At 41.7% G+C, this 13,840-nt stretch overlaps 4 protein-coding genes across 4 annotated transcripts; 2 read left to right on the top strand and 2 right to left on the bottom strand.

Annotated features, from left to right (window-relative positions):
• Window positions 1-77: 77 nt before the first annotated feature.
• Window positions 78-4,172, top strand: IKI3 (Elongator subunit IKI3; the record flags this gene model as incomplete). Its single annotated transcript, XM_003681537.1, has 1 exon — window positions 78-4,172. The coding sequence occupies one exon, from the start codon at window positions 78-80 to the stop codon at window positions 4,170-4,172; it is 4,095 nt and encodes a 1,364-aa protein (XP_003681585.1).
• Window positions 4,173-4,182: 10 nt separating this feature from the next.
• RAD59 (Rad59p) lies at window positions 4,183-4,797 on the bottom strand (the record flags this gene model as incomplete). Its single annotated transcript, XM_003681538.1, has 1 exon — window positions 4,183-4,797. The coding sequence occupies one exon, from the start codon at window positions 4,795-4,797 to the stop codon at window positions 4,183-4,185; it is 615 nt and encodes a 204-aa protein (XP_003681586.1).
• Window positions 4,798-5,190: 393 nt separating this feature from the next.
• USO1 (Uso1p) lies at window positions 5,191-10,164 on the top strand (the record flags this gene model as incomplete). Its single annotated transcript, XM_003681539.1, has 1 exon — window positions 5,191-10,164. The coding sequence occupies one exon, from the start codon at window positions 5,191-5,193 to the stop codon at window positions 10,162-10,164; it is 4,974 nt and encodes a 1,657-aa protein (XP_003681587.1).
• A 108-nt stretch (window positions 10,165-10,272) lies between these two features.
• Window positions 10,273-13,593, bottom strand: SMC6 (DNA repair protein SMC6; the record flags this gene model as incomplete). Its single annotated transcript, XM_003681540.1, has 1 exon — window positions 10,273-13,593. The coding sequence occupies one exon, from the start codon at window positions 13,591-13,593 to the stop codon at window positions 10,273-10,275; it is 3,321 nt and encodes a 1,106-aa protein (XP_003681588.1).
• Between the last annotated feature and the right edge of the window lie 247 nt (window positions 13,594-13,840).

Raw genomic sequence — 13,840 nt, forward strand, 5'->3', positions numbered from 1 at the left:
TGGGCGGCTCAGAGATGCATTCACGTGACCGTTGGAGGCTTTACTAGCAAGAGATGATTATAAAATTTTTCAATATTATGCTAGGATTAATAGGCGATGCCCTCATATTAAAAGGTACTGTCTGTGATAGTGCTCTTTGTGATCGACTGGCGTTATTAACAAGTGTTGAGAACATGCGGAATTTGATCACTCTCAATAGGGGTAGATTAAGACCCACTGGAGCGCCTTATCAGGGAGTGGATTCTGAGATTAACTTTAAGCTGCTTGATAGCTCCTTTGATACTCTTTCGGACAGTATAACGTGTGTAACTGGTGCTCTTGAAGTGGGAATAGTTGAAGTCTCACAATTTTTGAAGCACGGTGCAAAGAACGTGTTGGTGTCGCTTAATGATACTTTTGATGATGAATTATTGAGTTTTATTCATTTTGCCGATATCAACCAGGTGGTTCTTGTATTTAAACAAGGTGACATTATATCAGCCACCTATGATCCAAGTACTTATGATCCTAATAACACTGTTGTAGAGATTGTTGGGACAATCGATAACGGTATCGAAGCAGCTGAATGGTCTTTCGATGAAGAAACTTTGGCGCTAGTGACTAGCGATCGTAATGTGATTTTGTTGAGTAAAATACTGGAACCTATAGTGGAAGTGCCGCTAGCAATTGAGGATTTGAAAAAGTCTAAGCATGTCACAGTCGGCTGGGGTAAGAAAGAAACGCAGTTCAGAGGTAAAGGTGCTAGAGCAATGGAGAGAGAGGCATTAGCTAGTTTAAAGGCTTCAGGACTGGTTGGTAATCAGTTGAGGGATCCCACTATGCCTTATATGGTGGACACCGGTGAGATCACAGCTATGGATAATCGTGAGGTATACATATCATGGAGGGGAGACTGCGAATACTTTGCTCTTTCCACGATCGAAACGGTGGAAGATGCTGATGACACAGAGGCCAAGGTCGAAAGAAGAGTCATAAGAGTATACACGCGTGATGGTCAACTGGATAGTGCGTCTGAGCCAGTCGATGGCATGGAACATGGTCTAAGTTGGAAACCACAGGGATCCTTGATTGCATCCATAAAGCGCACAGCTCAAATGGATGACGAAAAGGCTTTAGAACTCATTTTCTTCGAAAGAAATGGGCTAAGACATGGTGAATTTGATACCAGACTTCCGTTAGACGAGAAGGTAAGACATTTAACATGGAATTGCAGCTCGGAAGTACTCACTATTGTTTTAGAAGATAAAATACAATTATGGATTACAAAGAACTATCATTGGTATTTGAAGCAAGAAATATATGCCAAGAACGTAAGATATGTCAAGTGGCATATGGAAAAGGATTTTACACTGATGTACGGCGACGAGGAGAACGTCAATATTGTTGATCTAGCTTACAAAATGACCCAAGGTCCAACTCTCGAACCGCATGATAACGGTATGTCGCTAGTTGTCGATGGAAACTCGGTCTGCATCACTCCTTTGGCAATGGCAAACGTACCCCCTCCAATGTACTACAGAGATTTTGAAACACCTGGTAATGTGATTGATGTTGCTGTTAGCTTTTCAAATGAAATCTTCGCGGCGTTGAATCGTGATGCTCTGATTTTAGCCTCCGTACCTAGTCTCATGGATATGAAAAAGGGACAACATCCGACTGTTGCTTGTGTATTCAAGATTTCGGAGTTTGCCAGCGAATTGGACTCACCGCGTCAAGTTGCCTTCATCAATGACAGTACGGTAGGTGTTCTCTTGGACTCTGATAACTTATCTCGCATAGCATTGATCAACGTTGAGGACGTTACTCAGCCAGCTGTTACCACCGTCGTTGATACCTACGATAAGGTTGTTTTATTGAGAAGCAGTTTCGATTATAACCAGTTGGTTTATGAAAGCCGCGATGGAACAATTATGAAGCTTGACCTGGACGGCCAAGCCGAGCAGGTTGCCAAATTTCCGCAACTGGTACGAGACTTCAGAGTTAAGAGAGTCCACAACTTGATCAAGCATGAGGCAGATCAATGGGAGTCGGAAAGTTCCGAGATGGTCGCATTTGGTGTCACGAGTAGTGGTAAGTTGTACGCTAATAACACTTTATTAGCATCTGCCGTGACTTCAATTGAGATAACGGACTCTTTCTTGCTGTTTACGACTGCTCAGCATAATCTGCAATTCGTGCATTTGAATAATTTGGATTTCAAGCCTATACCTCTTGTAGAAGAAGGCGTTGTTGACGAAAGAGTTCGCGCAATTGAGAGAGGCTCTATACTGGTTTCAGTCATGCCTTCCAGTTCTGCTGTTGTCCTACAGGCCAGCCGTGGTAACTTAGAGACGATTCATCCTAGAATAATGGTCCTGTCTCGCGTCCGTAAGGATATTATGGCTAAACGCTACAGAGAGGCATTTGTATGTTGCCGTACGCACAGAATCAATCTAGACATTTTACATGACTACGCACCCGACCTCTTTTTCGAAAACTTAGAAAGCTTCATCAATCAAGTGGAAAGAGTTGACTATCTAAACTTCTTCATTTCGTGTCTATGTGAAGATGATGTGACCAAAACAAAATACAAAGAAACTCTCGATATAGGAATGTCAGATCCGTTTGAGCTGGAGCCTGCTCCATTAACAGAGATGCAAGAATACATGAAGAAAAAGATGTTCGAACCCTCAAAGTCTAAGGTCAACAAAATCTGTCAAGCTGTTTTGGACGTGCTTCTAAGCAAACCATCTTACCGCCAAAAATATATTCAAACTATCATTACCGCATACGCATCTCAGACTCCTCAGAACCTGGAAGATGCTCTAAGTCTCATTAGTTCATTGGCCAGTGATGAGGAGAAAGAGTCATGCATAACATACTTGTGCTTCCTACAGGACCCTAACGTGGTGTACAAGGTTGCGCTATCTCTTTATGATGTGAAACTAGCTGTATCCGTTGCGCAAAAATCTCAAATGGATCCACGAGAATACTTACCGTTTCTGCAAAGTCTCTATGATAATGAACCCCTGCGTCGCCAGTTTCTGATTGATGACTACCTGAAAAACTATACCAAAGCTTTAGACCATTTAGCAAAAATCGGTGAAACCGCAGAAGATCTTTCTACAGAGGCAATGGAGTACCTCAAAATCCATGGACTGTATGAACACGGATTGTTGTTGTACCGCTATGACACGAAGAAACAGAACACGGTTTATTATTTGTTTGCCAAGGATCTTTCGTCTAAGCAAGAATACCAGGATGCTGCTGTTATATATGAAATGCTGGAGAAACAAAGGGAAGCAATGCAAGCATATACGGCAGCTAAGAAATGGCGTGAAGCTTTGGCAATAGCCTCATCCCACTTCCCTGAAGAGGTTAATGAGCTTGCTGAAGAGCTGATTTCATCACTAACATTCGAGCACAGATATTCCGACACGGCAGTTATTCATCTCGAATTTATGAACGATTTAGAAGCAGCTATGAAGGATTACTGTCTGGCATACCAATATGATATGGCATGTTTAGTGGCAGCTAAGAGAAGTAAGAATGGATTGATCGCCAAGATTGTCGATCCTGGTTTAGGCGAAGGTTTCGGTGTTGTCGCAGAGCTTCTAGCGGATTGTGAGAGTCAAGTAAACTCACAGCTCAGAAGATTAAGGGAACTACGTGCGAAGAAGGAGGAGGATCCATATGGGTTCTATGGACAAGAACCGGCCCAAGAGGATGACGTTTCCATAGCTCCTTCAGAAACTTCCACTCAAGAATCATTTTTCACCAAGTATACAGGTAAGACGGGCGGTACTGCCAAGACTGGAGCATCTCGTCGTACTGCAAAGAACAAGCGTCGTGAAGAACGTAAACGTGCTCGTGGAAAGAAGGGAACGATCTACGAAGAAGAATATCTGGTCCAATCAATTGGCAGACTGATAGAACGATTGGACCAAACGAGACCTGACGCCGTGAAATTGATTAGTGGTCTCTGTAGACGTGCCATGAAAGAACAAGCCTACAAAATTCAAAAGAGTTTCGTCGACCTTACACAAATGCTACGGACGCACATTACGGAGATATACAACATTAGTGAAAAGGATCGCGAGAGAGTTGACGAAAATGGCGAGTTATATTACATTCCAGAGATTCCAGTCCCTGAAATCAAAGATTTTCCCAAGAGTAAAGTTGTTGATTTTTAAATGAAAGGCTCTAATTTTTCTCCTTTTTCATCTCAGAAGGATAGAGACCATTTACATAATATTTATTCTCCACTTTCATTCCATGTTCCATAATGATTTTCTCAAACCCAAGTATCGCTTTCTTGAAAGCATGGTTACAGGCTTCTTTCTGAGCCTTGCCAAAACTTTGGCCTTTGCTGGACAAAGTGGCATAACCGAAACCACTCGCTTGCGTGTTTGTGCCGTCTTTGAGGCGAATCTCAACTCTGGCTTCCGCTAGGACAGTGTGTTTTGTTGCCTCTTCCGTTCCTGCATGAGAAGTAGGGGTGGATTTCTCATGAGCCTCCACTTGAAGAACCTCCATCTTCCAGCCGTCATAACCAAATGATTCATTGGCAATCTGGCGAAGCAAGTGCCCCGGTATCAGTCGGGACGGATCGACCTTTTCATATCTCGGGTTGTGGCAGATCTGGTATGTGTGTTTCTCCACTTTCGATAGCAATACTCCAATACGTTGTACAGCCCAAGTGCTTGCTGGCCGTCCGTCCCAATCTTCACGGACTTCTAGGTCGTCCATGTTCACACCTGGCCCAGCACTGAACTTAGTCTCATCGTATCCGATGGTATGATTCAAGTAGGAACTCATATAGGTTGCAAAACCTGATCTGGCCGCACGAAGTTACAGTTTACTACACAAGCGATCATCCGACAAGGAGTCTGGGATCTTTAAATACTGTGTGCCATCTTAAGATTTACTTGCATTAGCGAGTCAAATAAGATGTGCCACCTCAGCAAAAGTCACGTGCCATGAATGTCAAGCTCCAAAGATACCAAATGAAAGCTCTTGAAAGTACGAATAAGGTCTTCTTCGTTTCATCTAATATGAGCATAAACTTGTCTACTTGTTAATTCCTTCGATTGGGTCTTCTTTTGACCTTGATGGTTTTTACGGGCGATCGCGTTAATTGACAAAATATTTGATGATATTGAGCCTCTTTTGAAAACATCTTAACAGTTTGAAGAGGCCAATTACCACTAGATGGAGCTTATCCAGGGCTTGATCCAGCCCCCAAAGATACAGTCTGCTGACGAGACCATACCAACGCTATGTGATAGAGTGGAAAGTGCTACATTGATCGGTGATAGAAGGTCGGCTGTGTTGGGGCTGAAGTCATTTAGCCGCGATTATAGAGAAACAGTAATTGCCTCTGGGTTAAAACCACTTTTGAGTACTTTGAAACGGGACTATGAGGACGATTCATCTGTGAAAGCTATCCTTGAAACTCTCTTAATTCTATTTATTCGCGGGGATGGTAATGACGATTTAACACGCAATTGGATCTCACAGCAGTCTCGTTTACAGAATGGTAAGTACCCCTCGCCCTTGGTTATGAAACAAGAAAGAGAACAGGTTGACCAATTTTCTCTGTGGATTGCAGATGCGATCACACAATCCGATGAGATTGTACACCTTGTTATAGAGCTTTTGAATACAGAAAACTTTCATATAAGACTTTACACTACTCAGCTATTGGAAGCGATTGTTGCGACAAGGCCTGAGAGATCGCGAAATGCTATCACGTCGCTTCCAACCAGTATCTCGACGTTAGTTTCGCTACTGCAAGATGCTCATGAACCTGTGAGAGACGAAGCTGTTTTATTACTGATGGCTGTAGTTAATGACTCTCCCCATGTGCAAAAGCTTGTGGCTTTTGAAAATATCTTCGAGCAATTATTCTCCATCATTGACGAGGAAGGTGGCTTACGGGGATCCTTAGTCGTCAACGACTGCTTGTCACTCATCAACAATATCTTGAAATACAATACTTCCAATCAAAGTTTATTCCTTGAGACAGGGAATTTACCGAAACTAGCTCAGATTTTGAATGAACCTTTGGCGAATGAAGAGTTTTTCTGGAATGAGCAGAGAGTTATCAACATCAATACAGCTATGGACATTGTCAACTTGACAGTTGAGCCTGGGAACTCTGCGACAGGACAACACCAAAAGGTTCTTACAGATTCAAGTGTGCTAATGATCGTACTGCGTTTGGCATTTTACGAAAAGATCCCAAATTCCGTAAGACCGACCGCACTTCTTACTGCTGCAAGTCTCATAAGAGGTAATGAATATTGTCAAAATGAGTTTGGTAAGATAGATGTTCCTTTTTTCGACCCTTCCTCTCCATTAGCTTCAAATTCTGAGACTGCGCAAGTTGTGCCTGTGGTTACCTTGCTAATCCACTGGGTTCTATATGCGAACTCGATTCAAGTATTCCCTACTAGAATGGCCTCGATGGAACTGATTAAAGCATATCTTGACAAGTGTGAGGATATTCAATTGAAGTTTGTGGCTCAACAAATCGAAAAATATCACGAAAGAAACAAGAGTAGAGATGATGATCCGTTAGCTGGAAGTAACATTTTCGAATCCTTATTGGAATATGATCCCGATCTCAAGCTCAACCCTTACAAACTCTTTTTCACTGCCGACATCTTCATGTTCCTCTTCCAGGCAGAAAATATTGCAAATGATAAAGTAAGGGAAATCTCTCGAAGTGTGAAGAGTGGTGTTGAAATAGATGAAGAATATTCCCTGACTTCCATTCAAATGGTAAGTGAGCTCTTAACTACTGCGTTGGCGGCTGAAGATATTCGTATTCCCATTGCTTATGTTACTCTATTAATTTTTTGGCTCTTCGGCGACACAAACGCTGTAAATGATTTTCTGTCTGAAAGGTCAGTCATTCAGTCATTGCTATCCTTTTCTTATCAGTTGCAAGATGATGATATCACCATAAAGTGTCTAGTGACAATGCTCTTAGGTGTTACTTATGAGTTTTCAACGGGAGAATCACCATTTCCAAGAAAAGAGTACTTTGAGTACCTTACGAAGACTTTGGGAAGGGATAACTATCTTTCAAGAATTAACCAGTTCAAAGCAGATTCTTTATTTACTAAGGTTAAAGCATTGAGCAATCCCTCAGTTCTCGAGTTTGATGAAACGGGTCTCCCTCAGGTGTATTTCAGCCCAATCTTCGTGCAGTTTTTCACTGAAAATAACTATCGAATCAAGACTGCGCTGCTACATAGCCCTGATGAGGAGCCTTGTACCAAGATTTCATTCGAAGCTTTCGAGAGGCTACAAAGTGAATGCTCGACACTGAAAAGTAAACTCAATGTATTGGAAGAGACTAGTGAGACTCAGCTCCAAGAGCTAACGTCCAAACTTGACTCCCTCACAAATGAATATGAGAAGTACAGTGAAGAGAACAAATCACTTGGTCTGAAAATTTCTGATTTGCTCGAAAGTAATAAGAAGCTGCATAAAGATGTAAATCAAGCCTCTCAAACTATCGAGGAGTTAAACGTCGAAAGAGAAAAACTCCTAACTTCAAGGGATGAGTATAAAAATGACACTGAGACGAATAGTTTAAAGCTTAACAAGTCTATGGAAAGGATATCAGTACTTGAGAAAGAACTTAAAGACATAAGAGCTGAAAAGAAAAAGGCTGAAGACGGGATCAATAAAATGAGTCGTGAATTATTCAGTCTTACAAAAGAAAACCAGAACTTGAAAGAAAGTCAAAAGAGGAATGAGAAAGAAAGGAAAAAGGAGGCCGATGAACTAAGTGAAAAGCGGAGAAGCCTTGAAATCATAACCAAGCAGATGGAAGCTCTGCAGTCAGAAAAGCAGATTACTCTCAAGGAGTTAAATGAATGGAAATCTAAATTCCAGAGTTGCGAAACTTTGCTACCCAAACTTACTGAAAAACTGAGATCACTAGCCGAAAACTTCAAAGAAACAGAAGACGAACGAGACAAACTGGCAAAGACATTGGAATCGATTAAGCTTGAGCGTGACAAGAACGTGGCCGAACTAAAGGAAGCAGTCGAAAAACTGTCAAACGAAAAAGCAGAACTGGCTTCTGACAACGAAAAGAAATCATTACAGATCAAACAGCTTAACCAAGCTGTTGAGGAGATTGAACGGAAGTTTGAGGCCGAAAATCATGCCACGTCGCAGAATAGAACTGAAATGGAGAACAATCTCTCGAAATTACGTACTGAAGTCGAGAGTATGGAAACTCGAACTCATGAACTGACCAAGAAAAATGATGAGCTCCAAGAAGAAATTAAAAAATATCAGACCGCTCAAACTGAGTCGACTTCGACCTTAAGTAAGATCGAAACGGCACTTCAAGAATCTGAGTCTAAACTGGCAGATGTCTTAGAACAAAACAAATCATTACGGCAATCTTTAGAAAGTCAGACGAAGAGTTTTGGTGAAAATCTGGAGAAGTTGAGTAATGCCGAGCAAGCTCATGCCATGGATGCTGACAGAATTAACTCATTACAAACTGAGATTGATGAACGGAAAGAGAAGTACAAGCGTGAGAGTACTAAGTTAGAGGAGAACATCAAAGAGCTGCAAAGGCAAATAACGAATAATACCACGACCATAGCGGGCTTGAACAAAGCGATAGACCAGGAGAGACAGACAAATGCCAGATTGGCCAGTGAACTAGAAGAAACCAGAAAGGACAAGGAAATCAGTAATAGTCAGGCAAAAGAGGATGCGCTCCAGCTAAGCAAAACTATTGACGAGCTGAGAGAAGAGAGAAAGGGTCTTGAAGATGGATTAGCTGAAACTAAATTGAATAATACCAATCTGGTGAGCGAGCTGGATGCTTTGAAGGTTACTGTAGGGGAGAAAAACGGTAACATCCAGGAACTGGAAAAAAAGAAGGAAACTGCTTCCTCTGCATTGAGCAAAATCAAAGCAGACTTTGATGAGACTGAAAAGCGATTAAAAGCGCAGATCCAGAGCCTTCAAACCAAACACGAACGCAAAGTGCAGGATTTTGATAAGGAGAGACAGCTCTTCGCCGAGGGATCTGATATGGTGACACAGGAATATTCTAAGAAAATAAACACTTTAGAGGAACAGATAAGTGTATCTGAAAAGCAAATTGAAGAAGTAAAAAGTCAGCTACAAGCATCAGAGAAGACAGTTAGAAACTTGAAGTCTGACTCAATAGCATCTCAACAAACCAATGACATCAAAGTGGAGTCGCTTAAGTCTGCTCTTGCTAGCTCAGAAAAACAAGCAAAAGAAGTTACTCAGAAGTATGATAAACTTAAAACTTCTTCCGATGAGAATGCATCGTCATTAAAAGGTCAGATAGAGCGGCTCACGGAAGCTGTGAAGTCAGAAACAAGGGCCAAAGAAATAAATGCAAAGGACTTGAACCAACTCAAAGAAAAGCTTCAGTGTTTTGTTGAAACTATGAATAAGTTGGAAACCTTGGAAAAGGAAAATGCTGTGCTTGATCAAAGAGTCAAAAAGCTCAAGAACGAGAAGGAAGAGACTGTGAAGAATTTAGAAGTGAAGCTTGAAACTCTGTCAAGTGAGAAGCAATCTTTAAAGGAAAAACTGCAAGGTCAATCAATATCATTGAACGATAACGAAAGTTTACGTGAAGAGAACAACAGCCTAAAGAAGAAAATAGAGTCGTTAGAGGAATTAACGGACGCTTGTGATAAGAGTTTAGAAGAGTCAAAAAGCATGATTGTGCAACATGAAGAAGGAATAAAGTCTTTGAACTCAATTAATAGTACTTTGAAGTCCGAACTGGATCTCAAAGAAAGTGCTTTAGCGCTTTCGGAGAAGTTGATTCAAGAAAGAGATGCCATTGTGACAAACAACAAAGAGCAAACGGCTAAGCTTGAAGAACGAATGAAGGATCTGGAGAGACAAAATAGAGTGCTGCTCGCGAAAGCAGAAGCAAACTCTGAAATAGACGATCTAATGCTTCTTGTCAATGATTTAGATAAAAAGAATGCGCGCTACCGATCTCTGCTGAGGAAAAACGCCATTCAGTTATCATCAGACGAGGAAGAAGAAGAAGAAGATGATGATGATGATGATGATGACGATGATGACGACGATGACGACGATGATGATGACGATGAGGAAGATAAGTGCGATGAAAAGGTGCCTAGTGCTTAGTGAAGCAATAGATGTATATGGTTCGCTCTCTCTCAGAAAGCAATTCACTGAGCAAAAACTTGTATTAGATGTTCCGAATGTACAGATATGTATACTATAAATTATTATTCAGCCATGCGCGTAGTAAGTTGAATTATTCTGCCGCCGAGGGTCTCGCATTTTATGAATCTCCACACCACTACTATCCAAGTCAGCAATCCTACCAATATCTTGAGGCGTGATGATGATGGTTTGTGTTCTGGAATTATTCTTGAGCTTCTCTAAAATCAGCCGCGTGCCCATTTTTCTGTTGACTTGATCCATGAAAACATCAAATTCATCTAAAGCGATGATTCTTGAACGCATTGGTTTCCATGTGGCCAACAACAAAGCCATTTGCGAGAAAGACTTTTCACCTCCTGAAAGTGTGTCGACATTCCGGGGTCTGTTATCATTGGGCGTCAGGGTATAAATCATCAGTTGCTTTGCAGGTATCGAGAAAGCGAGATTGCCAGAAAATCCTCTTACTTTCAGTGATGACCTAAAATCCAAGTCAGCGTCGAGGCATGTCGACTTTTGAGCTGCTTGCAGATTTTGCACACGAACATCAATAGAGTGAGTAAGAATTTTGAGTGCACCATCAATTTCTTTATATGTACCGTAACCAGCCTCGTACTTGGCTCTAGACGTCTCAAGCAGCTCAGAAGCACTTTCCTTTGAAACACCAACATTCCTTTCCGCTCTTAGTATCATATTAGATACTCGTTCCACTTCTCGCTTGATACCGTCCTGATCTTCTGGTAAATGTGGATCGCTTGCTTGTTCTCTCGAACAGAATTCTTGAGCATTAGCTATCTGGACCTCTATGCCGTGCGCAAGCTGTTCTATGTTGCGCCTTTTAAAGCGAGTACTGGCATCACAGGTCTCAATTTTACGCTCCAAATCGGTGATATCGTCCCCCCACTTTTGAATTTTGGCACTCCTATTACTAACGTCATCTTTAGATTGCCTCAGCTTCTCACGAGCTTGGGTCAATGCAATCTTCGTCTCATCGAATCTCTTCTTCAGCGGTTCTATCGTCTGTTCCACTTTCTTGATCTTAGCTATGATTTCGTTGGCGGCTGATTCATAAGTCGCAATCATGTCTAGTGCTCTCTTTTTTTCAATTTCCGTAGATTCCAGAGAGCCGGTGTCCACGACCGTATTCAGTTTCCTCTTCAACCTTTCTGCTTGAGAATCATTTTCTGCAAGCTTTGATCGTATTTTCCTAATTTCAATCTCTGTCATATTCAACTCGGAACGCACCTCTCGCAGCTTTTTCTCGAAATCTTCATTGATTTCTCGTAATTCCAAGTTTTCTTTGGCAATTATGTTTTTCAAGTAAGTTGTATCACTGTTTGCTGCACCACCCTCTCGTAACCTAAGCCTTGTTTGGTAAAATACAGTGTCTATTCTGCGACCTCCCGTGATCTGATAGCCTGAAGTGTCGTTTCTGATCGACAATGCAGTATTGAAACCAGGAGGCTTTTGCAACAAGAAATCACGGGCTACATCTCTATCTTGGATCAAAAGAACTTTTAAAACTCTTGATGTGTCAAGCAAAACGAATTCCACTTCAGAAGCCGAGAACTCTAAAGCATCGGCAAGAGATGGATGCTGACATTGGACCCTCTCATGAGTTACTTTACTCGCTGTGACAGTCATGATTGGTAAATTTGACTTTACGCCACATGATCGTACAATTTCCCGCAAACGATTACAGTCCTGCTGATTTGAGACTACAAATGTATTCAGGTATTGCGATAACTGTGTCTGAATAGCCCGAGTCCATCTCTCGAACCCACTCTTGACAGTAATGTATAATCCTAAAGGCCCTATTGGTGGAGTTTGAAATTCACGCGATCTGTTTTTCAAAGCATCGATCAGATATGGCATCCGAGAATCAAAGTTGCTTAAAAGGTCAGATTTTCCCCTGCTCATTTGTTCTATCTCATTTTCGTTGTATTTAATACTTCTCCTTTTTGCATCAACCTCATTCTGACGCTGCCGTACAAGTTCAGTCTCGTTATTTCTCAGATCTTGTCGTCTCTTTGTCGAGAATTCCAAGCTTTTCTTTAAATTATTGTTTTCGGCTTCCAATGCCATCAAATCTCGTTTCATAACCTCCCTGTCACCCCCCATTTCGACTCGTAGGGATTCCTTAATATGATTAATGGTCCTGTCGAGGCGCTTTACCTTCTCTTCGCAATCTTTTGATTCGGATTCCAAAGACTGCTTTTTTCGTCGCTCGGTCTCGTACTCACCTTTGATCTTATCAAGAGCACCCTCTGCTCTTTGATGTTCTGTGTCTCTTTCTAGTACAATTGCAACATTGGCGTCTATTTCGCTCCTCAGCGCATTAACGTCAACATTAAATCTATCAATCTTGTCTTTCTTCACTTTTATCTTTTCTTTCATGAGTCGGATAGCCTCTTCTTGAGCTTCCGCTTCACTTTTCAATTTGTCCCTCGCCTTTGTATTATCAATGACATCAATCCATAAGGACTTTCCTTGCAAGAGTTTTTTTCTTTCCTGCAAGTCAGTAGTTTTACTGAGCTCTTTGAATAATCTTCTTGCTTCTTCGAACTCATCCTTTAAATCGTTTAAATTTCGTTGATGCAACACCATATTCTCCTGTGCCCGTTTGCTTATTTCTCGCGCCTGGTCTAAACTATCAGTAATATCTTGGAGAAGAGTGCCTTTCATGAAATGGACATATTTATCTTGAGGAGTGCTGGCTGTGAGAAAGGACCTTGCAGCATCTTGCGAGAGAAAGCACATAGGGTTGTTGATTGGCACGGCGAAATAATCCACAACAGCTTGGATATCCTTCTTCTTGTTACTAATTTCAGTACCGCTCTCTGACCGCAGGCTAAATGATGCTGCTCCATCAGCTTTGATAATCCTTTGTATGACTATCTCACTGCCAAAAGTCCCCTGGCTATAAGCTCCATGTTTCCCATTTTCAAGAGTAAGAGTTATCCTAGCTTGGTGGCATCCTTCCTTTATGAGACTCTTCAGAGAAGTACCTCTATTCGTATCACTGGCTTTGGCCCCCAGGCCGATTGTAATAGCCGTGAGTATAGCGCTCTTACCGCTCCCATTGTTTCCAACGATGAAGTTTAGCCTGGGGCCCAAGGCCAACTCGAAATTCTCATGGCACATGAAATTGCGTAATGAAACCTTCTTGATATAACCAGATGGTGTATCCTCTAACGGACCGCCTTGAGAATCAGTCTGCGTTGCGTCCGGAGCTGTACTGAATTGAGTCATGGGGGCATACTGGTATCTCCTCTGTCTCTTATTTTGCTCATCTCTCGCAGATTCTTGTTCTGCAGCTAGAGATCTCAAGTTGTTCTCGATATCATCGAGGCCATCTTCCATAGTGGACCTCGACCTGCGTGGTGCCATTATTCAGTTTGAATGGTATAACTTCCCAAAAAGGCACCAGACTAAGAAACCTTCCGCAGAAGCAAATCTTGTAGTGATCAGCACTTTTCGATAATACTCAGAGCCCTGAGAGGCTGCTATCAGACAGTTCAATTCTTCAATTGTGTGTTAATTAAGGCGATGCCCGAATCGCTCTAACAAAATGAAAATTTGGCCAAAGCCTATTCAAAGTTTGACAATAATCAACTTGAGGAGAGTCGAACTAGCT

The sequence above is a fragment of the Torulaspora delbrueckii genome, chromosome 5 (genome assembly GCF_000243375.1).
Source record: "Torulaspora delbrueckii CBS 1146 chromosome 5, complete genome".
In the NCBI taxonomy this organism is placed as follows: Eukaryota; Fungi; Ascomycota; class Saccharomycetes; order Saccharomycetales; family Saccharomycetaceae; genus Torulaspora; species Torulaspora delbrueckii.